General features: G+C 46.1%; 1 protein-coding gene across 2 annotated transcripts; it reads left to right on the forward strand.

Moving 5' to 3' along the window:
- The first annotated feature begins 413 nt into the window (after window positions 1–413).
- Window positions 414–27,740, forward strand: SMCO4 (single-pass membrane protein with coiled-coil domains 4). Of its 2 annotated transcripts, XM_083816394.1 has the most exons (5): window positions 414–600; window positions 21,758–21,923; window positions 24,849–24,911; window positions 25,000–25,066; window positions 26,625–27,740. In XM_083816394.1, the coding sequence occupies exons 2-5, from the start codon at window positions 21,870–21,872 to the stop codon at window positions 26,930–26,932; spliced, it is 492 nt and encodes a 163-aa protein (XP_083672520.1). In that variant the 5' UTR covers window positions 414–600; window positions 21,758–21,869; the 3' UTR covers window positions 26,933–27,740. The 2 variants fall into 2 exon arrangements, with proteins under 2 accessions (XP_083672520.1, XP_083672521.1); XM_083816395.1 differs by lacking the exons at window positions 21,758–21,923; window positions 24,849–24,911; window positions 25,000–25,066 and having other exon boundaries at window positions 423–600.
- Window positions 27,741–27,809: the final 69 nt, after the last annotated feature.

A 27,809-nucleotide genomic window follows, 5' to 3' on the forward strand; every position in this document is an offset into this window, starting at 1 on the left:
AGATCTCCTCAGGAACAGACGATGATTTTGCGCCGGCCTTTCCAGCCGGCTGCCGTGCACCTGTCCCGTATGACCAGACACAGCGGGGGGCCGGGGGGGGGCTGATGGGGGACCAGTGGGGGACCAGGGGTCCGGTGGGGGACCAGTGGGGGTCCCTTCACCCTCTTCTACCGAGAAAAGCCGCCGAGGGGCTCCCCTGGCCGGTGCCCCCCCGGGGAAGGCAGCGCTGAGGCAGCGGCCTCCCGGCCCCTCAGCTTCCCGCCCTCACCTCAGGGCTCGCCTCAGGGGCGCCCTGAGGGGAGCGGGGCGAAGCTGGGGGGGGCAGCGGGACCCTCGGCGGGCGGCAGAGGGCGCCCCGAATTCCGCCAGAGAGGGGCCGGGAGGAGCCTCCGGCTCGGCTCGGCTCGGCTCGGCCGAGGAGGGAGGGAGGGGAGGAGGAGGAGGAGGAGGAGGGAGCTGCCACGTCCTCTGCGCCGAGCGGCGCCAGCCCCGCGCCTCACTCAGCCCCACGTGTGGCGGAGCGGGGAAGTTGCGGCGGGGAGCCCGGACTCTGCCCCTCTCTGGCCGCCCGTCCCTGCTCTCAGGAGGGCGCAGCTCAGAGTAAGGACTCGCGGCTGTCCCGGGGAGGAGGGGAGGGAAGGGAAGGGAGCGCTGAGGGGGGAGAGGTCGGGGCTCCGGGAGCCCGCTCCGGTCCTCCCCCCGGGGGGAGTCGCCGAGCTGAGGGGCTCCGGGCCGGCCGGCTTCCCGAGGACTTCCAGGGGGGCTCCGAGTGCTCCAGGGTGGTTAAAAGCGGAAAGTTTTGAAGTGAGGGGAAGCAGGGAGCCGGCCCCGGGAAGGAGGGACCCGGCTGTGAGGCGCCGGGGGCGGCCCGGCCCCGCCGGTGTTGAACGGCGACCCTGCTGGGGGGATCCGTGAGGAAAATAACTCTTGGAAATGAGGAAAAAAATCTCCTCAAAAGGCTCGAAACTTCTTCATCTGGCGTCTATTTCTTTAATTTCGCTTCCTCAGTCGCGAGGACGATCGTGTGTGAGGAAGGACCGAGACTTGTGTTTAAGCAGCCGACCGAGGGGGAAGTAAGCTCAGGAAAGCATTAAAAGGTGACCCAGGGGAAAGAAAAATAAGATAATCCGTTCTGAATGCAAATATGCTGGTTTTACCTCTTTCTTAAGCGCAGTGAATTCATTTGTTCGTGTGTTGTCCCTGCCGTGTGCTGCCGTGAGTTCAATTTGTAGCTTTTTTCGGTTCTCTGTACAGTTGGGTACCTTAAAAAATAATTTACTTTCTGCTGTGTTTCTAAAGCCGTTATGCTTCACACCTTTTAAGACGGTAGGGAAAATAAATGTTGTCATGTTATGGAGATTTACATTCCGTGGTCCTGCCCCAAATTTGTGTCAGGTTTTTGTGGGCTCGAGCGGTGCCCGGCTGTGTTGGGGCCTCCTGGGGATTTTCGTGATCCTCTCAATTTGGAAAACCTGATTGTGTGTTATTTTTAGGTCTGTTGAAATTGTCTCCTTTAAATAAAACAAAAGTCTTGCAGAAATTCCCTGACATGCTATTAAAAAAAAAAAGTTTCTAATTAGTGCATTTTTAATAACTTTTTCTCTCTCTTTTAACTGCCTTTAGTGGCCTATTTATACCACGCAGACCTCCTAGACTGAAGTTAAGAAGAAAGCAGGTTTTAGACTGTTCTTAAGCTTTGTAGTTAGAAATTTCGCTCATCTTTGTCAGATAAATGAACAGCTCGTTGTTATAGCAATTTTAGTTTTAACTTTCCCTCATGATGTGCAGGAAATGTAAAAGGGACGTTTACCAACAGGGATTTGGAGTGTGGTTGTCAAATACCCTTTATAATGTAGGGAATTCTAGGAACTACCTGTTTCTTTAGTGCTCTTTCCAGCAGGGACTCGCACAACTGTTATCTTCTGCTCCTCAAGAGGGTTTTGGCGAAGCTGTTGACTGCAAATGCAGAGTGATATAGAAGAGCATGGACAGCACTGATACATACAGAGGTAAAAATGAGCCGTTTACAGAGCTCTGGGCATCTTCAGAGGCTGCCAGAGTGGCTGTCGGAAAGCCCTGTTTCCAGGGAGTCCTTAGCAGAACACCCTCCTGGGGTGTGACCAGTGCTTGCAGGCCAACAGGACTGTCCCTGTTTTGCCCCATGAGAGGGTGAGAGGTAACGGGCACAAACTGAAGCATGGGAGGTTCTGGCTTAATATGAGGGGGCACTTCTTTACTGTGAGGGTGACAGAGCAATGGCACAGGGTGCCCATAGAGGTTGTGGAGCCTCCTCCTCTGGAGATACCCAAAACCTGCCCGGATGCCATCCTGTGCAGTGTGCTCTAGGTGATCCTGCTCGGCAGGGGTTGGACTGGGGGATCTCCAGAGGTCCCTTCCAACCTCAGCCATTCTGTGACTCTGTGACTGACTTGCCTGAGACAAGATCTTAGCAGTGGCAGCGTGTCTGTGGAAGAGCACCTGGGCTGTGAGGTGATCCCAGAGCACTGGGCTTGAGCGGAGGTTGCGCTGTGTGAGGCAGCTGCCCTCAGTCACATTCCTGACTGCTCGTTTGGAGGTGTGCACAGCAACAGGTGAGAGAGTAGACGATCTCCTGGTCACTGCCTTATCAGTATGCTAGCAAAATAATATATATATACTTAAACTAATCATGTTTTTCCATGCATTAAATAGGCAGTAAAGTGCTTTTGCATATCTATACAATATACATGCTAATTAGGTGGTATGAGCTATCTCACGGGATGGTCGATAGACTACACAGTAAATCTTTTGGCTATGGCACTCAATGCGTAAGGTAACAGTTTATTTGTTATTTTTTGTTACAAATTTTCCTTCTCCCTGGTCTTTCTCCCTTGCGTGTTACTTTGAAGCCCAACAAGACTTGGCCTGGTGCTGTGTGCATTACCTAGAAGCAGTGCTGTAGAGAAGCTGAAAAGGGAGAGTTCTCTCCACGAAGAGTCGCAGGAGACCTGCCCTGGTTCAGCAGGTAGCAGTGCTGTCATGGGGACTGCACTTAAAGGAAGATTAATTTATCTTTCACAGTGGTATCAGGGCTTGAGAGAACTGAGCACGAATTCTCTCTGCTGAATTGGCTGGGTTTGCTTTTTTACTCTTACAGCTGTGTGTCCCAGCTACTCCCAAAGAGTCTGAGCTCTTCGAGAATGGATCTGGCATTTCTTGATTCAGCTATAAGGTCTCTGTGCTCCGGAGCAAAATGATCTGTCTGTCTCCCTGCAAGACTCTCCATGCACTGCAAGAAGTATCTGTGGATTCACTGATGTCCTGTTGTCCCCATAGCAATTTGTGTCGCGTGCAGATCTGAGCTGCTCTATTTTTTTGTGATAATAGTTTGATTTCTGACAGCACGGAAAGGTTTCTGTAGTATCTGGCAAAGAGATCTTGGTTGTTGTCTTCTCAGGAGGTCTCCTGATGTTAATTGCTGTACAGGGCCACCAAGGCAACAGCAGGGCTGCCCTGTAAGACCACAAGTTCTTTAACCAGATGACATTTTTTATCACAAAATAAGGCATCCTGAGGGGCCTCCCTGATCGTGATTTCCTGTGTCCATCCCCCCACCTCACCCCCCAACTATTATTATTTTTTTTAATAACCATTGCAATATCAGCTTTCTTGTAAGTGCTCAGTAAAGCTGAGAAGTTACCTTCCTTTCAGCCCATATGGGAAGGAGTTATGTTGACAGATGTGAGCTCTGTGAGGATTTGCTGAGCTCTTAATCCTGTTTGTGGCTAATAGGCCACGCTAATGTGGAAGGGCATCTCTTCCAGTGTATAAAGGTCTTAAGTGCTGCTACCTTAGGGAAAGGTGCTGTTAAAATCCTGGCATTGTCTTAGCAGTAGTGGCAGTCCCAGAGGCTGTCGGTGTAAACCTCTGCAACAGCGCAGGCCTCCACCCCTACTTTTTGTTTTTTCTTTGTAAGAGAGAATTTTACTTGTTAAGAGAAAGCCTGAAATAATTGCTGTAGGCAATAGAGGAAGGAGGCTCTGCACACTGGATGTGGCAGACAGCCAGAGACTGGATATTTGTGAGCCCTTTAGGCACACGTGTATCTTGAGGGGATGAGAATGTGTGATAATATTCTCTTTGTTGTCTTTTGCCCTACCCCTGGTTTGGTCTCAGGGTTTTTTATTCTTCTCCATCCTGCTTCGTTTGATTTCTTGTACAGTGTTTTTAGTTGCAAAGAAGTTGGTCGCTTCTTTCTCCCTTTAAAAGGTGAGCTCTGTGCTTTTAGATGTCAACGTGACTGGAAGTTTCTGGCCACTTGTTATCATTAGAAATCTTGGAGAATTTCTCAAAGCATAGGGCATGCTCCGATTGAATTGTTCTGTGTTAAAGTTCTGAAGGGCTAAGCATAATTTTAAGTATATTAGCAACTTGGCAGAAACTTCTCTGCCTGGTCCATCAGTATTCCGGTCAAAACCTAATCTAAATAAATACTCTGCACTGATAGGATGTTCCCTGCAGTTCCGTGTGAGTGCAGAAGACACCGCTGTCTGCCCTGTGTAATTATTGTGTGACCTTTATTGGGGTCAAAGGAGTTCTGTGTAGTTAACTAGTGATACTCCTAGGGGCTGAAAGTCTTTCAAGCAAACTAACCTTTTTCTTGTTGCTAATTTGCAATATTAAAGACGTGCAAGATAATGAGTGGCTTTAGTTCTCTGCTAAGACCAAATGGTTCGTGAAACCAGGACTAGGTGTATACATGGAAGACTGAGAGTGATTTGTGACACTGCCTTGCAATATGCGAGAAGCTCATTTTTTTTCGTTTCTCTTGAGTAGAGGTAGCTAACAGTGCCAAAAATACCTTTATTTTTGCCTTTATATCAAGCACTCACTATAATAGCTGCAAGGGAAGGCTTCTGTGACCATAATGTATTCCTTCTCTAACCGGCTTATAAAAATTGGACAAAATAATAGGGAGACTCAGTGAAAGTGTCAATCTTGAGGAACTCTTCTTTTCTTTAAACAGGTGGTAATGATAATGCTGGGCTTTTCTCTGTCCTTCACAGCTGCCTGTGGACTTTCTGAGGTGAAGGGGTTTAAAAAAGGGCTCTGCATGCAGGTTAGAGTGGGCGGGCTCTGGCCCACTCAGGTGGGTATTGGCTGCTAGAAAATTATGGCAGAAGGTGAGGAGACGAAAGCCCAAGGTTTTGTGAAGTGGCCAGACACGCAGTGGAAGAAATGCTGAAACTCATTATCAGACTCATCAGTGCCTGGGAGCCGGGCTGGAACATGAACCCGTGACTGTTGCCTTAAGCCCTAGTGCCAGCTAGCCTCTTCTCTGCTCCCTTTCACAATTTTCATTTTATCTCCTGTTTGGATTGCACATGTTTGCCATTAGACTTTTTCTAATGACCCTTTTCTTTGCACTCCAGTTATCTCTGTATTTCTTCCCTTTTTACTCCCAGCTGTTTTTTGTCACTTTGTCTAATATTTTTAGTCGTATCGTTAGATTTTTTTTCCCCTCCCTCTGTGTCTCCCTCCCACAATGTTGTTTACATTGGTTCTTCCTTTACTTTCATCTTCTTATATTTTTCCCCTTTTAACTCTCATCCTTAGAGGAACCAGTTTTACTTTTGGAGACCAGCCCTTTTGTATTGATTGCCAGCTGCTTTTATTGAAACTAATTTGCATTCTCTGCTCTCATTGTGCTAGACAGAGGACTAGTGATTTTGAGTAGAGCTCTTTCCCCAAAGGCTTTGCTCAGAAATTGTCTCAGTATTTCACAAAAAGAGTGGAAAATAAAGAGCAACATCAGTGCAAAAGCTGCTTCTGCCTAAACCGATGTGTTTGCGCCTTTGTCACATGAAGAGCAGAAATGTGGCCGGCCCTGCTGCAGGCACGAGTGACTTCTCCAGGCTGAAGTGAGCTGGTGGCGTGGAGGAGTGCAGAATGCTGGGGCATTGGATTTGCTTACGTGGGCACCCCTTGGACTTGGCACTAGCAAACCCTTAGAAAGCTCTTAAAAAAAAAAGACCCTTAAAAACAAGACTCTTAAGAGGTGGACCCTTAAAAATATTGATGGACCCTTAAAAATAAGACCTTTAAAACCCTTAAAGCTCTTAAAAAATATTAAGAGTGCAAATATACTGTGGGTAAAGAGCTGAAGAGCTATGGCTGCAGGATGGTATAATTGGGGGAAAAAATTAAGCAGGTTAGGGTGGGCTTTAACACTCTAGGTAGCACCTGCCTTCAGTTAGGCTCTCTGATAAGGTCTAAGGGCCTTTAATAAGGCTCCTTGAGCCTTGTATTGCTACCTATAAAACCCTCGTGTTCAGCCCATCTAGATGTGGGCCTTTGTACCGTGTTACAGGTATTAGATAATCACGCCTTGGATGTACCAAACCTCAGGGTGTATTCATCTTGTTCTCAGACTGCTTTCTATTTATAAATTGGTCTCACTGCCTTTTCACCGTATGCCTTTTTTTTTTTTTTTTTTGACACCTTGGCTTTGTATACTCAGAGAGCAGCTCTCTGACCATGATACGGTGCTTCGTATCAGGCCTGGAGAGGAGGCGTGCTGTACAAATGCGTTATTAAAACTCACTGAAGCTCTTTGCCTCAAAAAAAAAGTTAATTTCCTAGCTTGTCTGCCTACTAGTCGTTAGATGGCTGTAGCATCTTTCGCTTTGTGTAGCGGCTTTGTGTCGTGAAAGACTTTGTGCTTGGTTTTGCCACCCAAGTAAAAGGATGACAGAAATAAGGAATGGTTCAGATGAAGCTGCGGGATGCAGCTTTTAGGTATAAAAGGGCACCGTCAAACATAGCTGGGTGCATGGCTCTTGCCATACAAAGAACGCTGAAGATCCCAGAGACTCTTCTTAGATCTTACTCGTGCCAGTATTAAGTACGGCTCTTATCCCCCAGCTGTGCCACAAAAAGGCTCGGGGAATACACGTGTAGTTGGTCATTTTTATGACCTTAGGTCTGCCTAGAGACCTTTGCACTTACTGTACCGGGTCTCTCCACAACCCCCCCCCACCTGGCACTGCAGTGCCACCTCCCTAGCAGTGGGAAAGCACGTTGCTAAACTTCAGGGTAGTTTAGGACAGAAACTGCAGATCTTAAATGGCTGGAGGGGGTTAGGTGGCGACGCTGCATAGCGCTACAAAAACAGGTTTACTGAACTGACACTTTAAAGGAGTGGCCTGTAGCTGCAGTATTATGATCTGTGAGGTGTGTTTGAAGGCGCGGAGTTATTTGTGCGGAAGGGCCTTAGCCTGGAGGAAGGGGGTGCAGGTCAACATCTTGCCTAAACGTCTCGGTTTGGGGCTGCTTCTCAGGAGCCTGGATGCAGAACTGAGATTATTTCAGTCTGCACACCAAGCCTTAGCCAGCTTCCCTCCATTGTTCAAATCTTTCCCAGAGTGGTAAGAGAAACATTTGACAGGATAGAAAACACTGTCTGTAAAAGTAAGATTTGCCCTGAAATCTGATTGCCTTGAACTACTTCTAAGCGTTTTATTTGTTTAAAAAATGGAACTGGCTTACTCTTTTTTCTGTTGCTAGTTTATTTAGCATGTTAACTCATATGGTACCTTCTAGCAGAAACACTTCTGCCTTTTTTTCTCCCTTAATGACTTAAGTTGGGGAAAAGGGACAGAAAGATTTGAATACAAGCATTTTATTTTTTGTCCATGTCTTCCAGCTATAGAACTGCCTTCCTGAGTGGGAGAATCAGAAAGTGAGACCTTTCTGTTCTGTGTCCAGAGTAAAACGCAGAAGCCAGCAGTAGCAGTTGGAGTGAGAACCCATTTGACTTTTTGGACCCTTGCCCTTGTTAATAACAGGATGGGTTATTGCTATTGAAAGTGGTGTGATTTTTTTTTTTTTTTTGGTTTTAAAGAGCGGTATTACATTTATTGCGTGTTTAAGGGGGAGCAGGGGTTGTTTCAAGCACCCAAAGAAACCTGTAGGAATAAATCTTTGCAGGAAATTCAGTCACGGGCTCAAATATTCAAGTCGGTCCGTATTTATTAACATGAAGTTCCTCCAGGGCTAATTATCCCCCTTCCAACACCGACAGCATGTAGCTCTACAGTGCCTTGCAGACGGAACTCCACTTCTGTCTACGCTCCTAAATAATTAGATAGGAGTTGGATCTTGTCTGTAAGCCACCTAGCTTTGTTATTTCGGTGCTCAATTTAAAAAGCAGCGCTGAGAGACTGGCCTTTTTAGCTTAGGCACAGCACCTCTCTAACGAACTGCTGCAGCTTTTGAACTGGAGCTGGTTTGCTTTGGATCTTCTCTGAACGGGAGCGAGGAAATTTGGGACCAGACGTTCCTCACGGCTGGTAAGTTTGGGAAGCTGCTAGGTGGTGTTTGTGTCCCTTCCTCATCCGCTGTTCTTGCTCCTGAGGTGCCCAGCTGCCAATGGGTAGGTACCCATGCACTTGATGCATACATTTTTAATGCCTGGATGCGTTTTCTTGGCAAAGATTGGTTTTCCAATGCCTCTCTTGCATCAGTAAAAAGAACCCGGTGGCCCCTAAAGCTTTTCTACTTCATGCACTTTGCCCTTTTCAATCACTTTGTGGTTTTGCAAGGATACAGTCCTGGATATTTTACAAATCCTGTGTTGCTGAGCTAAATGACATTTAAAAATAAATTATTTATTTATTGAGAGAAAGGTGTGTGCTTTGATGATAAATGTGTGTTTTTCTCTGTATAACTTTATCTTTGCTCTGTGCCACGCGATCGTGAAGGAGAAATTCAGCACGAAGAGGTCTTCTGACAGGTTTTGGCCTTAGCAGCCCTCAGAAGCACAGGAGAGCAGGAGAGGAAGAATTAAGAGGAAGAGCTGCAGTGTGCAGAGTCTGAAGAATTACCATCAGTATTTCCAGTCCCTGTTTCATGTGCTGTAAGGAGAAAGTTGACTGAGGATGAAATCAGAGAGCTAGATAAGGCCCTACAAGCAGCAGAAGCTTTCTGGGCTGTGCTCAATCTTCTAAAATACAGTTTAAGAAACAGCCAACAAAATGTGTTTTCCGGGGGCTGAAGAGATTTCTAGGTGGTGATTCCTGTTCATCTGTAAGCTTCAAATGCATTTGATAATCCCCATAAAATGTGATTCAAAAGTATTTTTAAGCTTAACCTTATTTTAATTAAAAAGAGGCATCATGGCAGGATATTCCACATTGCATGTTTGCTGAACCACATATGCTAGCTAGATAAATGACAAGAAATTTTGCTCTCTGCTGTTTATTTGCTGCTGTCTTTTGTGCCAAATTTTAGTTGTTGCAGGGTTGTTTTCTTTGGGAATTGAATGGGGATGCATTTTTCGCTGAATATCTTCATTCTGTGAATGTTTTCATTTGTCATGTGAAAATACGATGCTGCATTACCAAAAATAAAGAGAAGTTAGGTTGTAGGCATGAATTGTATTGTCGCCTACTTTTTTTCAAGTAATAATTTCAGTAAAGACTGAAGTTTTGTTAGTCTTGGGGAGATACAGTTGCTTTCCAAAATAAATATTATTTATGGAAGTTTCTTTCAAGTCATCTACGGGAGAGTGAACACGCAAGGTGGGGGGTGTATGATGTTTCCTTTGGAACATACCTTTTCCGAATATATTTTTAAAGGCTGCTAATCTGTTTCCTGCCTGGGAAACCAAGGAAGTCAAGGCGAGGAGGGTATGGCCATAGCTGTTACTTGAGTGCTGTGGCGTTTCTATGACTTCCATCTCCTACGCAGTTACAGGCTCTGCAGGAAAGGGATATGCAACTTGTGCTGAAAACTTTCAGGTTTCCTATTTTTACGAGCACGCTGGTTTCTGGCTGAGCCACTTCTCTCTGGCTGCTGGGCCCTTCTCATCTTCCACCGCCCAAGGAGCTTCGTGGTCTCCACAGGTCCTCACCACCCTGGGTAGTTGAAGATCTCCTCCCTCCAGCCTCACGCTACCAGCAGCGTAGCAGCATCAGCTATGTGCCAGTCCCTCTGAATTCTGCTGCCGGTAATATTTCTTGTGAATAAAGTGTTGCTGTTACAGAATTCCAGGGAGCCCTGAATATAAATGTATCAATTATGTGTCAACACAACAGCATCTGTCGTTGAAATTGGGTATCATTTATTTGGCATCAGCATAGCGAAGATTTGGCTGGCAGCCAGGGTAAAATATTCCAGCAGAAAAAGCTGCAATGGGAGCCATCTCCGAAGTAATTCTCTGAAATTCAGGTGCTCTAACATCATCTCTTAATAAATTCTTAGACATTAGGGACCTTAAGCAAAAAGCTTTTCAGGTTTCAATTCATGTCTACTTTTATTTCTCTTTCATGTTCAATTATTTTTTTGTTCTTGCTTTCTGAAGAGATGCAGACAAGGTGCTGGGATGTATACATCCTGTGATCTGAGATCCTTTTTTGACTTTAACTTTGCATTTCATATTCCAAGACTTGTTTATATAAAAATTCCAAGTGAATGCAATCGGTGATAGCTGCTTTGGGGAAACTTTGCTTAACTGTGAAAGAGGCAGGGCTTTTACGATAGGAGAGTTAGAAATGATATCTTTTCCCCTCAAAGGTTAGTGATTGTTTTTTCTTTTTAACTTGTTCTCTCTAATCTTGCTTGCTTTTTCTTAGACCTTACCTAACCTAGGTTTCATGTTCCCAGAGATGTGAGTGAGTCAGAAAGGTAATTTCAGAAAGTTAGGAAACCCCCAAGTCTGTGAGACACCCTGTTTGTCATGGATGCACTTGCTGTGGTTCAGTAAGCATTTTAGGGCACCTGCGAGAAATCAGAAAGAGATGACTTTGCTTTTATGGAGGATTCTTATCGTACTCGAAGGAGGTAAAGAAGCAACTCTTCTGTTGAATGGAATAGCTTGTAATGGCCAGCTGTTTGGTTCTGATGTAACTATCTTTGAAAAAAAGAATATAGGAAGCTCTGATTTGTCAAGCAGAAAATGTGTCAGAAAGATTTGGAGGTCATATAATGCATCCGCATTCCTACCTCGTTTCTTTTAACCGGCTAGGCTCCAAGCAGTCTCTGTCCCCTCACCAAATTAACGATATTCACTTGTGTGCTGAAGAATCTCCTTTCTAGGAAAGTGTTAAGAACAATGCAGAGATAAAAGTAGTTGGCAGAAAATATGCATTGGGTTTTCAGCGCTGGAAGAAAGGCTTGTAGAATAAAGATGAGCTTTTTTATATTTTTTATTTTTTTTTCATTTTTTCCACGAGGTTTGAAGTCCTGTGAAGTTCAGTTTCTCTCAGAGGGGGGAGAACACCGAAAGGGAGGGAGGTCTATGGTAGTCTCTGCATTTTAATTGACTTGGTTTCTGTTTGGATAGAAAAGAAATAGTAAATTTGGATTAACTCTTAACTTTGTCCTGTCACAAGAAATCACAAGCCTGGAGTTAAGTAATGAAACCTCTTTAGGAAAATCGATGCTGCCTTATCCAAGCTTAATTTATTCAAGAGGTCAGCTCTGCTGCTGCCCTGGCAAAGCTTGAATGTAATGATTAACCTCTTTGTGACCGTTCACCTGACTGCTGCCTTTCCACGCGCTGTTTACGTAAGCATAAGCCGAGATGATAACGGAATGCTGCAGCAGAATTGTATGAGCTATCTGGGGGAAAATCTGTTTCCGAATCCTATATGCTGCATGCATCAGCCCCGGTGAAAGCAAGAGAAGCCCGTTCAGAAATCCGATTAGCCGTCTGCTCTCCAGATGAGTTAAAATCGCTGTCCAACGCGGTTAGCAGGGAATCCAACCGGCGGCTCGGCTGGTAACAGTGCTGTCGCCTCGTATAGAGAGGTGAGGGCATTCGTTTCAGCCACGTCGAGTGCTAAAGTGATACCCTGTAATAAATTTTAAAATCCTCTACGGAGCTGAACCCGGCACTGCCTTGTTCTGTTGTGTTGCCCTTCCATTCAGCAGATATCCTTGTGAGAGCTTCCAGAAGTGTCGGGTAAGCAGCGCCATTCGAGAGGAGGGAGAGCGTGCTTTGGGTGAGAGCAGCAAGGAAAAGTGCAGCGTGAGGTCCAAGGTTCAAAGCAGAGTGGTGTCAAACAGTAGACGGTGTGCTTGCTGCAGCTGTGATCGTCTCTGTGACTTTCTGCAGCTTAAAACAAATCCGTAGTTCTTGTGTTTACTTCCCAAAATTCTAGTTCAGAAGTAGCTTTAGTTAATGAAATAGCCTGTAAAGTGTAAGTTGTTTTTCTATTAAAATGGAGAGTATCAAGAAGAGTAATTCTAATGTCAGCTGTACCTGCCTCCCTCAGCCAGGGATCTGCAGCCCACTTGGGATACGCAGATGCTTGTGTCCAGGGAGAGACCTGCCTGAAACCTGTGGGTACCAACTGAGACAAGCTGCCAGACTGGAAATGAACTCATTTTGCTTCCTTCATCTGCAGTTCTTCCCACACGTGCATAGCCCTGTATCTTTTGAAAGTATCTTCTCCTGGTAGTTGTTGCTTCCCATCGGTGTTTGATTATCTTCTGTCTTCCACTTGAAGGAGAGGAATAGGGACTGCCTTGATTCTTTTTTGGTTAAGTGCTGTACACTTTTTAACTCTTGAGTTGCATCACGTTACTGTGAGCTTTGCCAGTGCTAAGTTAGTTTGTGCTTCGTTCTAAGCTTGCTCTGCTGAAAGACGTGAATACCGTGTCCGTTCTGTCCAGAGGTTTGTGAGCAATGCTGACTTGTTGCTACCATCTCCAGTTGTTTGAAAGCTGGTGTATTCCCTTGGCTTAATTTAGCACATTTGGGTGCTGGGTTGGTGGTTAGCAAGAAGCCCTGCTAAACCACTGCCTGGTTCTCCGACCAGATGAATGGTTTATTTATCTCCGTGCCGAACATCCATCACTTTTCTCAGTCTCTCTTCTTCCTCCTGGTTCAGATTAGTTTGTTTGAGGGAAATCACGTTTTCCTTTTCCGTGTTACTGGAAATTCAAATGACAAAATGTCCCATCTTCACTCTTAGGAGCTGAGAAGTGCTATTTTGAAGTGCCCTCATATTAAATTTTGGGGCCTCTGAATCTACTTTTGGCACTGCAGCTCTCGTCCCAAGGCAGCACAGCTTTTACCTTGAGGACCAGCCTGTGTGGAGCAGTTTGTGAAGACAGTTCAGTACGTATCAAGTCAGCCCTGGAACCTCACACAAGCCGGTCTCCATCCACTTACCTCAAGGAGAACTGAGGTGATTAATATTTATATAAAAGCTTTCATGTTTCCACAGTGAAACTGCCTCACTCTCAAAAGAAAAGGTGGCTTTTCCCCTGGTGATTTGGTGTGAAAACGCTTGCAAAGGCTTTCAGCGGCGCTGCATCCGAGGCAGGCATCAGCGGAAAAAACTAAGGTCGTCTTTAATTTGGTATTTCATTTCGTGAAATTGCCTACTCTGAGAGAAATAAAACATTTACATGTATATTAACCAATGTTTGCCAGCTCCTGGAATAAAGCCAGTTCTCTCAGGGCCAAACAAACACTGAGTGAATGAGTAATAATCTGCTATTGTCACTCCTAATTTATGGATGGGCTGATAGAGCAATGTTTGCCATTTTAAGTTGTCCTATTTGCTTGAAAGGCTAAAAACCGTGATTAGCTATCAGCCTGGAATTGTGGAGGATCTACAGCATGCCCGTTTATAGCTGATTTCCTGAATGTAGCTGGTGTAAAACTTCCAAACCTCCCCGCGTGGTAAGAAGTGACTGTGGAAGGGGATGAGAACACGGGAAGGTTACAGGAGTTTGGGGACAGTAATTTGGAAGCTGCAGGGAGAGGCTGAAAAATATATAACAGTGCCTCTTAAATGACCCGCAAGGTCCCCGTGCCTCATTTAGTTTTTGAGGAAGTCTGTGTTATCTCTTTCGTGGTGGTACAGAGTTAAAAATCTGGATTCCTGAGATAATGGTTATACTGAGTTTGTATGGTTAAGAAGTAAGAACGAGAAGGAGAGCGCCACACTGAGTACTTTACAGAGGTGTTTTATTGCGTCTCTGAGCCTTTTTATTTGCTTAATTTTTCAAGAAATGCAGTAAAAAAAAGTTTTGAAAACTTCACTTTACACATTTTTGTGTGGCTTTCTAAGCTAACAGCATTCTTTGCAAGATTGGGATGATTAAAAACAGCAACAAGATTTTTTTTATTTTTATTTTTTGGTTGAGAAAGCTGCACGTTTTTTAAAGGGAGTGCTTAAAATCCTTCCCCTCTGAGGCCCACATTAAATACTGCAGAGAGGCAAGTACCACAGCATCCCTCTGGAGGAGGATCTGAGGCACAGAGAGTCACTCCTGGGATGAAATTTTCCTCGGGCTGTCCTGTGAATTTGTCTGCGAGACCACTTGGCAGGCTGTGGAGGAGCCTGCAACACCGCCCCTAAATGCATCGGCGGGAGCTGGAGGAGAATTCCAGACCTCACAGGACAGCTGCCCCGGGAAAATCCACGGTGCGGAGATGAGAACGATAACTGATGTCCCTCTTTAATGACCTGGAGCCCATCCACATCTTTTATTTAATTTCCTTACAGCTTTTTCTTCCGCGCGCTGTTTGGAAGCAGCGGAAGCTGACCCAGCAGAGGCACCTGGGGCTGGGGCTCCCTCTGAAAGGTCAGACCCGGGGCTTAACCCTGTCCTGCAGAGCCTGAGCTGCCTCTTGGTGGTCACGGGCGCTTTGAGGAGACGGGAAACTAATATATCTCTGATTTGAGAGGTCCGATTACACGGGATCCAAGCCCTGTGTCTGCAGGGTGATGGGCAGGCTCCTTCCAACAGCCATTCCCTGCACACCCACCGTTCCCAAACCGCCCACGGGCCCTACAGATGTAAATTGTTGCAGGTTCAGGGGAAAACCTGAAGTGATTTGCTTGCTGAATGCCTGCCCTTGCATTTAACCAGAAGATAGCCTACCAAACGTGGCCGAGGTGAGCGAGGAAACAAAGCGAGCTGCATTTTCGAGAGCAGGTCAGCTGGATGTTGATAAAAACGAGAAGAAAAAAGACAAACACTCTCAAAACAAAACCGAAACCCAACAACAAAACCCACAAACCCAACAGCTTGGAGGAGTTTCTTGAAGTTGCTCCAAAATGGGGAACTCTTGAGATTAATCTGCATCAATCCATAGGAAGAAAGAAAGATGCCTACTCAGGTCTCAGCAGCAGCAGGTGCCCGCAGTATTATAAATAGAAAGCAACACAAACTGAGGTGCTTATTCGATTTGCCTTTAGGATGCTTTGAAGAGTTGTAAAGGAACAGAAAAACTACCGCAGGAGCTGGCTTAGGAGGGTGGCTTAAATAGCTGTGCTGCCAAAGAAACCAGAACATGAGCTAGAATAACGGGTAGGCTTGTGCAGGAGAGGTTATCTAGCAGCGATTTGTCCCCACCAAGGAGAGGGTGACTGAGAGCTTTGGAGGGATGTGATTGAACAGTGGAGGGCTTAATTTTTTGGATGGTTTTAGTATGGTATTGAGCTTTAATGTATTTTCCAGGAGATTGCACCGTAATCCTTTCTAGAGCTTACGCTTCTCAAGTTTTTCCGTGTTTCCCTTTCCCCTAGCTGACCAAAATTAATTCTGTGGGAAACGTTCACGCTTGGGAAACGGGCTGGTTCAGGATGTTTGCTGCCTTTTTGGATAAGGCTTTGGTGAGGGTTATATGTCATCCAGCATTTCTAAAGCTACTGAAACCCTGTAGGGTCTCCACAGTGAGGTGGCTGAGCTAAGAAAGTAAACCAGCTCAGAGCAGCAGGCTCGGCTGACAGAGAAGCCATTAAAAATGAATAAAAACCTGCCTTTTTTTTTTTTCTTTAATGAGATGCTCAAATTGATTTAATTTGGCAGGGAGCATGCTAGGAAATTGCAGCGTGGGAAAATCAGACCGCATGTTTGGGAACCGTGAGTTGGCCTGTGTGAGATGCTGGATCCTGCTGCTCCCGGGGGGGATGAGATGTGCTGCGGGACGGTGTTGCAGATCTCCTTGGGCCCTACACCCTCTGAAGCAGCTGGTGTGCCACGCTAACCCCTTGAAATGATTTAGCTGTGGTTAGCAATTCTGGAACGGGACTGCCTTGGGAAAGTTTGGCTCAGCGGGGAACGAAGCCGGGACGCTGCGCTGGGCGCATCGGCGGTGACTTTGAGAGCACTGAGAACACAGCAGAGCACTTGAAAAACAAACTGAGCGGAAAGGAATAAATGTAAAGGGAGCAAATGAATACTGTTACGTAGGGAATATCGTGTTTTGGTCTGGGTAAGTGCTTTAGAAGATCACTCGTAATTTCTGGTGGCTGAATTCTGGTGTTGAATCAATAGCTGCTTGCTGAGCACCGAGAGGGACTTGCGAGGCCCCCTCCTCTGACTACCTGTGCTTGCTTGTGATGGACTTCCATTACGCACGCAGCTCCACGCCGTTTGCTTCTGTCTTGAGTTGTCTTGAGCGTCTGGAGCAGATGGAAAGCCCTGGCAGAGGGCACGTCCAAAGGTGGTGCCAGAGCCACTGCTGCAGAACTGCCGAGGCAAAACCAGGCTTGTGTCTGGGAATGGCTCTGCTGGGAAACTCCCTTTGCTTCCAGCGTGCAAAACTTTTTGTTCATCCATCTCTTAATTTTTTATTTTTATTTTTTTTTAGGTCTTAATTAAACTTTCTGCATTGAAATTAGTTTACATTAATGTCACACTGTCTTATTATGTGCAAATTGACGGACACTAACAGGGATTTGATCAGCCTAATCCAGCTGTATGTAATTATGTGCCTTCTCCTTAAATAATTGCAAGCAGAGTCTATCAATCGTGGCAGGGGAGCCTGCTGCTTTATTATAACGTGGGATTGTTTAGTGAAATGCAATAAGGCTTCAGGTTTAAGCCGGGAAGTAAACAGAATGAGATTTTAATGAGAGCACCGATAGGAAGACAAAACTCCCCACCCATCCTGTGTTGCAAGTCTCAGTCCTTACCTTCCCTTCCCCCCAAAGGTGTCCTGCTTGCACTGTTGTCGCAATGTTTGAGCACGTTGCTGTAATTTGAAGGGAGTCTGGGGAAACTGCAGGTTTCTGGCTGTCCGAGGAGTTCCAGCCTCACCAGTGGTGCTGTTCTAATGCAAGGTGGGTTTTGTTTCACTCACTGATAACTCGATTACCCGGATCAAACAAGGGAGCACAGAAGGCAGCGGAGGTGGAAATGAACTCAGCCACGCCACAGCAAAGCAAAACGCCGTGAGACGCTTGCCCTGCTTGGAAAACAAGGGGCTGAGGGAGGCTTCTTTCCTGCGGAGATGGGAAAGAGGTTCCTCTATCACACACGCTCACTTCAACGACTGTATTTGGGTTGACTTGTGTTAGTTCCTCTGTCCTGTCGTGCAGCCCTCCCCTGGCATGTGCGCAAGAAGGGAGAGACAGGCACGGTGCCAGCACTCTTTCCTCAGCCTCCTACTGAAAAACCAGCTGTGCCAAGAAAAGCTTGAAAAACCAGAACTTCAAACAAGCCCTGAAGCGGGTGAGTTTGAGATCAGAACCCCTTGTTCGGCTGCATCCAGTTCCAGGGCACTCCATAAATCGGCGAGCTTCACTGTCAGGGCAGTGCTGTCCGTTTTCCCCTGCAGGACTGGCTCGGGAGGCTTTCAGGAGCCCAGATACACATCAGTTTTGATTTCTGTTATTGTGGAGAGTTCCGTAACTTGAGCCAGAAGAGGGAGATTTCCCTTTGTGCCTTCCGAGGAGGCTGTTTCACAAGAAATCTGAGTCCAGCACTCACAGATTGTCTTGTGGTCAGGAAGCACACATGTTGTTTCTAGATGTTGTCCTGGTGTCTCGGGAGCTGTTTTTCAGCTTTCCTCTTCTGTTGGTCAGTCTCCATCGTTCCAGCAGCCCCGCTGCCACCTCAAGCTCATCCCTTGCCTTCGGGTTTTTGTGGTTTTAGGCTCCCCAATCCATTCTTGCTGTGGGCACGGATTTTTTTCCCTGCCAAGCTTTAGTCGGGACTGAATTTTCAGTGCCAAAGTTTTAATGACAGCAGAGTTATAATGAAAAGCAGTGACAGTCCCTCAACTCCCGTGTTTGCATTACAAAACCCTAACGTCAGCCTTCAGACTTGCAGGCGTTCTGCCTCACTGGTGTCTTTAGGATCTGCTTCAAACCTATTTGCAGCGATGCCGTCTCACGGAGTGGCTTTGTTGGGAAGCCGGTAGTTTGGACCGGAGGAGTGCCAACCAGAACGCACGTGCTGGAACATAAAAAATGAGAATTTCCCGTTTAGGATGTAGAGTTTCCCATCACCGGCTCAGAGGATGAGTGCTGCTGGGGCGGCAGCTCAGTTTGTGGAGCTGAGGTAGCTGGGACAGCCCCGGGCTCGGTGGGCTGCTGGCCCTGGTGCAGTTGTAGTGGAAAACAAAACGCCATTTTCATGCCGTACTCCTTTTGCTGCACAGAGGCCGAACGCTTGGAGTTAACCTGGGAAAGCAGCACATGGATTTGAAGGAATTTGACACCGGTGGCTATTGTGTTTATTTAACGTGGCTATTTAGGAACAGTTTGAATTTCTGTAAACGCAGTGGAAAGATAAATGATTCGTGTCCGCCGGATTTTTGTCAGGAACAGCTGAGAAAGCTAGTTTTCAAGAAAACGGCTGAGCAAACACATGATGTGGAGTCATATGCTAGGTGTTGTGGTTTGCTGCCCTTCTGTGCAAGATCATCTGTGGCTGCGGATGCGGAGAATGGCAGGCTTTTCTCTTCCAGCCCTGCCTTGGGAACTGAAATCGTGCAGAGACAGAAATTACATGTTTGTTTTTGTCGTGTTTTCAGTAAATATTATTCCCGCTTCGTCATTGGACTGCCTCTTGCAGAAACTGTCTTGATACCGATTCTTTATCTACACGGAAAAATCTTGGTTATTTGTCCCCCTGTTCGGAGAGCAAAAGCACTCGCCTTTTCATTTTTTACTCAGTTCTCTGCTGTGTCTTTGCCGTACTCAGGGCAGGTTGGATTGCTCTGCACTGGATGTCTGTGCCTAAAATACCAGCACCTCGTCTCTCTTTAACGACACCTTCCCAGACGCAGAAATCCGCGGCTTTTTGTTTCTAATATAGGTTCCTCGCTGCCTCCAAGTCCTCGGAATTGTGAAAATCGTATTGAAACAGCTTTTTGTTTTGACGGCCTTGCACTCCCTGACTTCCTGGCAGTACTCAGTGATGGCTTTCATTTTCCAAATGCTGCGAGTAGTTTGGAGACTCTCAAAGCTACATTCGCAGTAAATGTGATGTTGCAGTAATGACGGGTCAATTCAGATTTAGGTCGGTAATTTGGCAAAAAAAAGTGAAAAAGAAGAAGTAAAAACAACCACCACCAAAAAACTCACCCCCCAACTTTCACTAAAAAATAATGCTAAACTGACTTCAAGCAGCATTTTAATAATTCCATATCGTTATGTGCGTAATTAAAAGCTTTTGCCCTCGAAGAGGGGGTTGTTTTGATTTGTTAATCCTAATTCTTTGCTGCAGTGAAATAGGCTGAGGTAGGTTCTTACGGTATTAAGGATCGGCTTCACGCCGTGGTGCGAAAATCTATTTTTCACAGAGCCAAAATTTTTCTCTTAATGCTTTTCCTCACTTTTAGCACTCCGAAATCATGACAGGTAGCGTCACTGAAACATGAAGATTTCAATTTTAGCACTGCAAGTATTGTCTTCAGCTACTCGCCAGCTCCGCCACGTAACTTCTGCCTGGAAGCTGTGGGCATGGTGACCCAGAGCATCGGATAGCGCAGGAGCCAAAGTTACCCGTGTCGCGGTGAGCTCTTCCCACACTCCTTCCTCACTCAGTTGCCTTTGTTTCAGTAGGGGGACAGCTCGTACGAATTAAAAGTTTATTTTTTGAGCACATAATGGTTGTTTCTCTATGTTAATGGTCCCCCGGAGCTGCGCATCAGGGCCAGGAGGAACTGTCCTGCAACTGGAAGTATTTGCTTCATCGCGAGGCTGCTTTTGTGTTGCTGGAAGTGAGTTTGGGAGAGGAGGGAGGGAGGGTGTGATGGGGATTAAAGCGTTACGTTAATCTTCTGGGCAGACCCGCTCTTTAGGGTTCAGCTGTTTCAGTCAAATTGACAGATCTCTGCTCTCTCCATCTCCGTCACCCACACAAAGGGTTGCATAGAACATTTTGCTCCTTCGGAGCTCGTCAAATAACAAAGGTTTCGAAACTTATCATTTTACACTTAGTGTTTTAAAAGTAGTGTGATTGTGCTTGGACGTGGTTGGGAGTATAGCCGGACAGTGAGTGCTACAGTTGGATAAAAACTGTTAGAATCGTGCTTTTTTCTTTTTTTTTTTTTTTTCTCCCCTCAGAGTCAGGTTTGCAGAAGCGTGTGGTGCCTGGTGTTGGACAAAAAACGCAGGAGCAGTTTTGGCTTGTGACTGCAGGAGCTGGCTGTTAGCAGGTCTGAGTTCTTCTGCAAGTCCCGCAGGGCACCCAGGTCTTGACTGTCTGAAGGAATGAAGGGAAGATGCAAGGGTTCTCACTTTTCTCTTACACCTGTGAAAACCGAAGCACAAGAAAAACAAGTGGCGGAGCTGGACCTTGGCCTGGCTGGTCGGAGAGGCTGCGTGCAGACCCGAGGTCTCTGGAGACCCCATCCAGAGCTCTGAACACACATGTTGCTGTTTGGAAATCTGTCCTGAGCTCCTGCTGAAATACATTTTAAAATTCCTATTTAGCTGTATCTCTTAAGCTGGCCAAATCACATTAGAAATTGGTGACCTTGCCGGTGCTGTCGTAGCAATGGCCAGAGCGGAGAGCTGCAGGAAAGCCAATCCCCTGGCCAAAATGTGGTATTTCACCTCGAGGTGAAATCAGCTGTGGAGTAAATCTGTGCTCTGTGGGGTAGTCTAAAGCAAACCTTTCTTTTATTAAATTTTACCTGGGGCTTGTATAACAACGTCGCACACAGTTCAATCATTTAAAAAAAAATAAATAAATCATCTGTGTGGTTTCAAAGGCAGGAAATAAAGTGGGGTCTAAGCAGCAGCTAGACGTTAACGAAGGCGGAACCGTGGTGCTGTTATTTCTGCCAAGTTGCTGGCCACAGGCACCCTGTGGTGGCCAGTCCCCGTGTCACATTTCCTTCATCTCTGTCAGGAGCTGCCACCTCCTCGTGGTGGTGGCCTCTTTCCATCTTTCCATCGTTGGGGCTCTGCTCCTCTTCCAGCCTGTAGGGCACTGCAGTGCCCTGAAGTTGCAAGTCTGGTTACAGAAAAAAGGAACAAGGCGATAGGTTTGTGGGTTTGGGTTCTTCCTCTTGACTTACTTTTGGTTCTGGTGTATTCTAGTGACTGGGAACTACTGGTTTTAGGGGCTTTTTGACGCTGCAGTAAGGCGAAGAGCGTTGTCTGCTTACATATCTTGTGTCCTTTTTCCCTCCCGTTGGCAAGCAATTTGAATACAGCGTGTCCTCCTGGTCTCCTGTTCTGTTGTTTGTTTGTTTGTAATGGCTCAGTAACATACGTGGCCCTAGGGGAAAATTTAAATGATAAAAATTAATTCTTGTTGGGTTGTTTGTTTGAATTTCAAGATGATTCACCGTCCCAGAAATGTTACAGTGTCAGGAGCAGGATCCTGGGGCCAGGTTAATCCAAAGTGGCTCACAAACGCTTGTAATTCTGGATTTGGAGAGAAATTGTTCAGCTTAATGTGGTTAATACATTCATGCTGTAACAGCAGTGATAATAAGTTCCTCAGATGTCTAGACGTGTGATTACACTAAGAGCAGATAAACGAAATCTTTTGTGCATGTTGCTTGTAGGAGGAGATCCAGAAGCGCAGTACTCAGCGAGCACCCGCGCAGCCGGAGTCGGCTCTGCCTTCCCTGGCGCCCGGGAGCCTCCGTGTGAGGGGCTTCTACCTGCAGATCACTAATGGCCAGGGTTAATTTTACAACAAAAGGAGGCAGCGGATTGCCAGAAATTCAGGTTGGAAGATTGTTGATGTGTTTTGAAGGCTGTCAGTCCCCGTAGGTGTTACTACAGCCTCGCCCCTGCTTAACCACATCTGAGTTGCCTTAAGCTGTTGCCAGATGCTCCAGCATCGGAGTGAGTAACTTCAGCAAGCCTACTGATTTGTGCTCTTAGGCTTTGAGGTTAGCTCTGCAAACCAGTTCAGAGCAATTTAACCCAGAAATTAGAATGAAGAACATTTTTACATGTAAAAAGCAGTTTGGATGATGGGCAGAGAGGAGCGTAATTGCACTGGCTAGACTTTGAGCCAGGACAGGAAAGTTGTGAGTTGTTATTATGTTGAAGAACAACATTTTTAGGTTTGTCCTCACTGGCTTGAACTTTCCAGGTTTTGTTCTGCTTGAAACCTTAGTTTTTCAGGGTCAAGTTGGAGCACTGCAGTATCAGAGAGAAGAGGCAGCCTCTGAAATGGATGTTCCAACCAGCTACACCCAGTCACTGCTTGCCATTCATAAAAGGAAGGTGAAGTTAAAGACAGGCTGTTGTGGACTGCAGATGTTCCACTTCTACTGGACTCTGTTAATCTTTTCTGTTGGTATTCCTGCAAATGTCCCTGCTGAAGGAGTCACTGACCGGCAAAAGCACTGGCTGACCCAGTTTGGTGTTCATTTCCAGCCTCGGAGGTGCTTGGGCTGGGTTGAGCAGTTCCTAGAAATGAGAGGCAGCCTCAGGGGGATGCATACAGCGTGTGACAGCACTTGGAGGGGAAAGAAGACTCACAGCTTCTGTTTGAGGAGAAAAGGCGAGTTTCCAGCTCTCCTGCAGAGTGAGTATGCTGGTCACTGAGCTTGGAAATGAGTTTGCACAAGACTGGAGTACACCGAGGCCGTTGCTTTCTCATCACCCTTCTGAGAGCAGCTTGATCTGAGACACAGGCAGTGCTAACTAGGTTCTTAATTACAGGCATCCTGATGCTATATTATCTCCTTCCACTCCTTGTCCAAGTTTGGCCTTTACAGTGGGCAAGCGGGACAAATAGTGGCCGGTGAAACCCATGTGTGGCTAGTGAGAGGCCTGGAACTGGATAAGGACGGCTGTGACCGCCCTTACTCTGCTTGCACAACACGGGCCACAAAATTATGTCTTATGCAGCTGAACATCAGTTTTTAAGCACTGCTCTGCACCAGCAGGAATACACCTGCGCGTACATGTACAATGTCCTGGACCTTTCCTGTGGGTGAATTCTCCTGCAGAAACCACACGGTCTCCTAGAGGCAGCAGGAGCCTGGCAGCAGCTTGCAGAGCCTGGCTGCTTCCCTTCTGTGGTTTAGGTAGGATGGACCCCGAGGCTCATCTGGCTAAAAACTGTAGGCTGGTTTCTGCACAAGGCCATCTCCGCTGGTAGCAAAGCCAAGTAGCCCGGTCTATTGGAAGCGTGTTTGAAGATCGATGCCAGATTCCCAAACTGGAGAGCATCAGCTTGCGACTCAAGTGGTGCTGACATTTGCAGGAAGGCTTTATGTTCCAAGCCATCAGATGCTAGCTAGCGTATGTAATTAACTTGGTATCATTTTGCTTCACAATGAAATATTCAAAAGAGACTTGATGTTTCTAATGTCTGGGTAGCAAGTGATGCTGTGTAGAGCAAGGCATACGCTTATTGTTCGAGAGCTTGGTTTCATGGCAACTCCTGTTTGTTACTATGGTACGCAGAAAGTCCCAAAGGATTTCACTGTCCATCACTTCTTAGGTCTTGTGAGTAATCCAGACATGAAACCCACTGACGCGCGCTAACAGTAGAGACAGAAAACAATATGAAAATACGTGAAACGCATCTCTAGTTATCCCAGGGGATGAATGTAAAGCTCTGTTTTGCATAGTAGTTTCTCCAGAGTTCGGTAACAAAGCTTGTGACCAGAGTAGGAGGAAAATGGAAACTGGAGGAGAAAAACAGAGATCTGTTTTTCCCCAGAGGAAATCTAAGAATAAGTTGGAGAACTGATTAACAAAACAACAACAACAACAAAAAAAACCAGCCTTCCCCCAAAACACAGTTTGCAGAAGTTGCAATACCAAAGACTTTCTCCTGAATCAATAAGAGAGATGAAGATTTGACGAAAGGAACAGGTAACGTTTAGAAATCAGGCAGTCCTATTTGATTGAACAGACTGGAACAGGGTGTGGTGTATTTGCTCCATCCCTTTCCTATTTGCCTCCTCGCTGTGAAGTTCACTGACCGCTTCTGGTCTCTAAATACGTTCTGCATTTCAACTCTAGTGCTGCAGCTGGCGGAAGGAAGACTTTCTAAGACTTGAACTTTGTCTCCTCTTTTGAGAATCACCCCAGCCACCCAAATTTCCCTTTTATGCTTTATCAACACTGACGGGAACTCTTTGCCTCGGAGGCCAGGTTGAATTTATGGAGTTTAAGATCAGAAGAAGCTGGCAAGGCGTGCACATGGGATGCTGAAGGAGCAACCCCAGCTGCCCATGGGTCCTTCACACTGGGCTTGTTCCTCTGGATGGCACCCAGGGAGGACCTCGTACAGACAGACAGACAGACGTACAGACCCGCTGGTTTGCTGGTGGGTTCCCAACGCCACAGGATCGTTCTGCTAGTCTGGTCGCTTCCGTGGCTTTGGGTTGGTGGAGTTGTTCCGCATCGTACCCGAACCGATGAAACATCTCGCCAGCCTAACCGACTGGATGAGATTCACAACAGGCAGCTTGCTGTTAGGAGAAGGGATGAAAGAAAGGATGAAAGCCCTTCTGCAACTGCACCTAGCAGATAGGTGGGGATTCTTGTTTTGGACGTGGGCATTTTAGTCTGGTTTTGCTTCTGTCGTCAGCCTGACGATCAGGGTTGAGTGATAACATCAGCAGGAAGAATCTCACTTTCAGTGAAAACCACTTTTTTTTTCCTTTTTTTTTTTTTTTTAAGGCAGTCGTAAGACAACTTGTAACGTTGACCAAGATGACGCATCAAGAAGAAATCGTGCCCGTGGTGAGCTGCGAGCGCGATGCAGCTTTGCTTGTTGCCGTGTGCTCACCACCTGCAGCAGCATGCTAACATCGGGTTTATGTTGCGATAGAAAAAAAGAGAGAAAGGAAAGAGGCAGTTGCAGTCGCCCACTAATTTCTTCAAAAGTTTAATTCCCGGTATGCTGAGCGATGGGAAACCATCAGTTCCTATTCAGTTGAACCGAAAGTTAACTGCACAGCAGCAGTAACTCTTCCACCCCCAATTTGTGCTCAGATACAAGTGGCCCGCATGCAGCGGCGGCAGCGGGGACATGGCAAGGAGGAACAGAGCCAGCCGGCGGGCCCTCTCCCTCCCCCAGCCCAGGCAGTGAGTTACGCAGCTGCAGGCAGTGTCGGGGGAGAGAAAAACTTCCCTGCGCCCTTGGGTTCGGGAGTACAAGCACCTCCTAATGCTCCTTCTTTCAGGAAGGCTTCACATGGTGCGGTGTTTTTGTTAATCCTGCCTGAGAGATCCTTCTGCTTTTCTAAACCGGTGCGGTTGATGCTCCAGAGCAACTAGCTTATTAATGACTGCTTGTCTAAGACAGCGATTTGTCAGCAGGCTGATTAGCACTTAGGATGTGTGTGGTTTGTTTTTTTTTTTCCCATAGAAAAATGACAGCTGTAATGAGAGCGACAGCACTGAGTCACGTTATGGTTTAGGCTATGTTCTGTAAATTAAGCAGCTCTTTCCCCACGTTCCTTCCTGTTAGAGTACCCTTTATTCCCATAAATACCAGGTGTGGATGATAAATGCTTAATGCTTTTCCTTATGACAGGCTGCATGCTTGCCCTTCCTGGTTCTGCAGATTTGTGGGGAGCCACAGACCTTTGGTTGGGAGCCTGCTGCTCTTACAAGATGGGGCAGCTGGTGCTCTGTGTTGACGCAAGACTAATTCATATTATTTTCATTAAGTCTTTAGCTGTGTTATCTTGTTTGCCTGGGAGGATAAAATGGATGGTGATGGGCTTTGTTTCCAGTTTAATACAGGGCAAGTTCAGTGCTCCTGGGCGAATGGACACACCACGACAAACTGCTGTAGTTTATTCTGGGGAAAGTGTTGCTGGACATCAAGGTCCTGGAGCGTGTCCAGAGCAGGGCTACGAAGCTGGTGAAGGGCCTGGAGCACAAGTCCTGTGAGGAGCGGCTGAGGGAACTGGGGGTGTTTGGTCTGGAGAAGAGGAGGCTCAGACCTCATTGCTCTCTACAGCTACCTGAAAGGAAGCTGTGGGCAGCTGGGGGTCAGCCTCTTCTCACAGGTAACTAGTGATAGGACTAGAGGGAACGGCCTCAAGTTGTGCCAGGGGAGGTTCAGGTTGGAAATGAGGAGACATTTCTTCTCAGAAAGAGCAGTCAGGCATTGGGACGGGTTGCCCAGGGAGGTGGTGGGGTCACCGTCCCTGGGGGTGTTCAAGGAGAGGTTGGACGTGGTGCTGAGGGACATGGTTTGGTGGTGACATTGGTGCTAGGGGGACAGTTGGACCAGATGATCTTGGAGATCTTTTCCAAACTTAATGTTTCTATGATTCTATGATGAACGAACATGCTGCAATTCAATTTCATCGAGAAAAGCTGAGTGAGTTGATGCCGGTTAGGGAAAAGCTTTACCAAGTGAAGCTGGATATAGTTTTAATAACTCTATTATATATATAGATTTTGCTCAAAAGACTTGCATTTTTCCCCCTTCTCTTGCAGTTTGTTGCACAGCCAGCCGTTTGAAGGAGACAGAATATTTCAGCCCCTTGCTTCGAGAGACCTTGGCCCGTCTTCTGCAGCTCAACTCCCCTCACTCCTCTGCTTTGGCAACCAAAATATCCTCAGGGGAAAATGAGGCAGCTAAGAGGAAAGCCCAAAAAAGAGACCTCCAAAGACAAAAAGGAGAGGAAACAGGCGATGCAAGAGGCCCGGCAACAGATCACCACCGTAGTGCTTCCCACGCTGGCCGTCGTAGTACTGCTGATTGTGGTGTTTGTTTATGTAGCAACTCGTCCAAACACGACTGAATGATGCGGCGCTTCAGACTTTCTACCTTTGGGGTATTAATGCTTTTATCAAGAGCCAAAAGAAACTCTCTGCCACTCCTGATACTTTACAAAAGAACTTGCTGGTGTCTTCGGTCTTTTCTCTTGGTTAGGGTTCCACAGTTTCTCTTTAGGAATGTAACATAAAACGTATTAGTGAATGTGCCAGTACGTTTTATGGTCCAGTTCATGTGCCTTTCAGACTTTTAAAATGGTGTTTTTCTGAAATCTGTTTGAAGTTCTATATTGTAAAAGGAAATTCTGTTCTGCTATAAATTTGTAAAAAAAATCAGCTTTCAGCTTTTATCACTGTTATGGAAAATGTTGCTCCCATGAGCTCTTGTCTGTCTATTTCAGAACTTCCAAAGAAGTACATTTCTTCTTTGTACTTAATGTCATATGAAATGCTTTGATTCAGAAAGGATATATTTATTTTTTTGAATAAAAGAGAGAAGTCTTACTTGGAGTGTTATTTTGCAAAAAAAAAAAAATGTGGCTTAATTGTGAAAGCCTACACTGTGTAATAATTTTTTCATTAAACACTATAGTTCACTCAAAAAAAATCTTTTTTTTTTTTTTCTTTCTTTGCAATGAGATGAGAATATGCAAAGTGAATACTTCAGGATCCACCACATCCAGGAATATCAGAAAAGTTGGAAAAGCAGATTCTACCATTTCTGCCATTTATGGTGAAATCGCTAGTAACTACGTAAACACAGAGAGTTGTTTATATGAATGTTAAATATTTAAATCCATTAAGTGGCAATAAAAGGTGGTTTTGGATAAAGCCCTTGGTTATTTTTTCCATTTTTTTAATGTTTCATAAAGGAAGGAAAAGTGATGGTATAACTCTAATCTC

The sequence above is a fragment of the Anser anser genome, assembly GCF_964211835.1.
Source record: "Anser anser genome assembly, chromosome: 1".
Lineage (NCBI taxonomy): Eukaryota > Metazoa > Chordata > Aves > Anseriformes > Anatidae > Anser > Anser anser.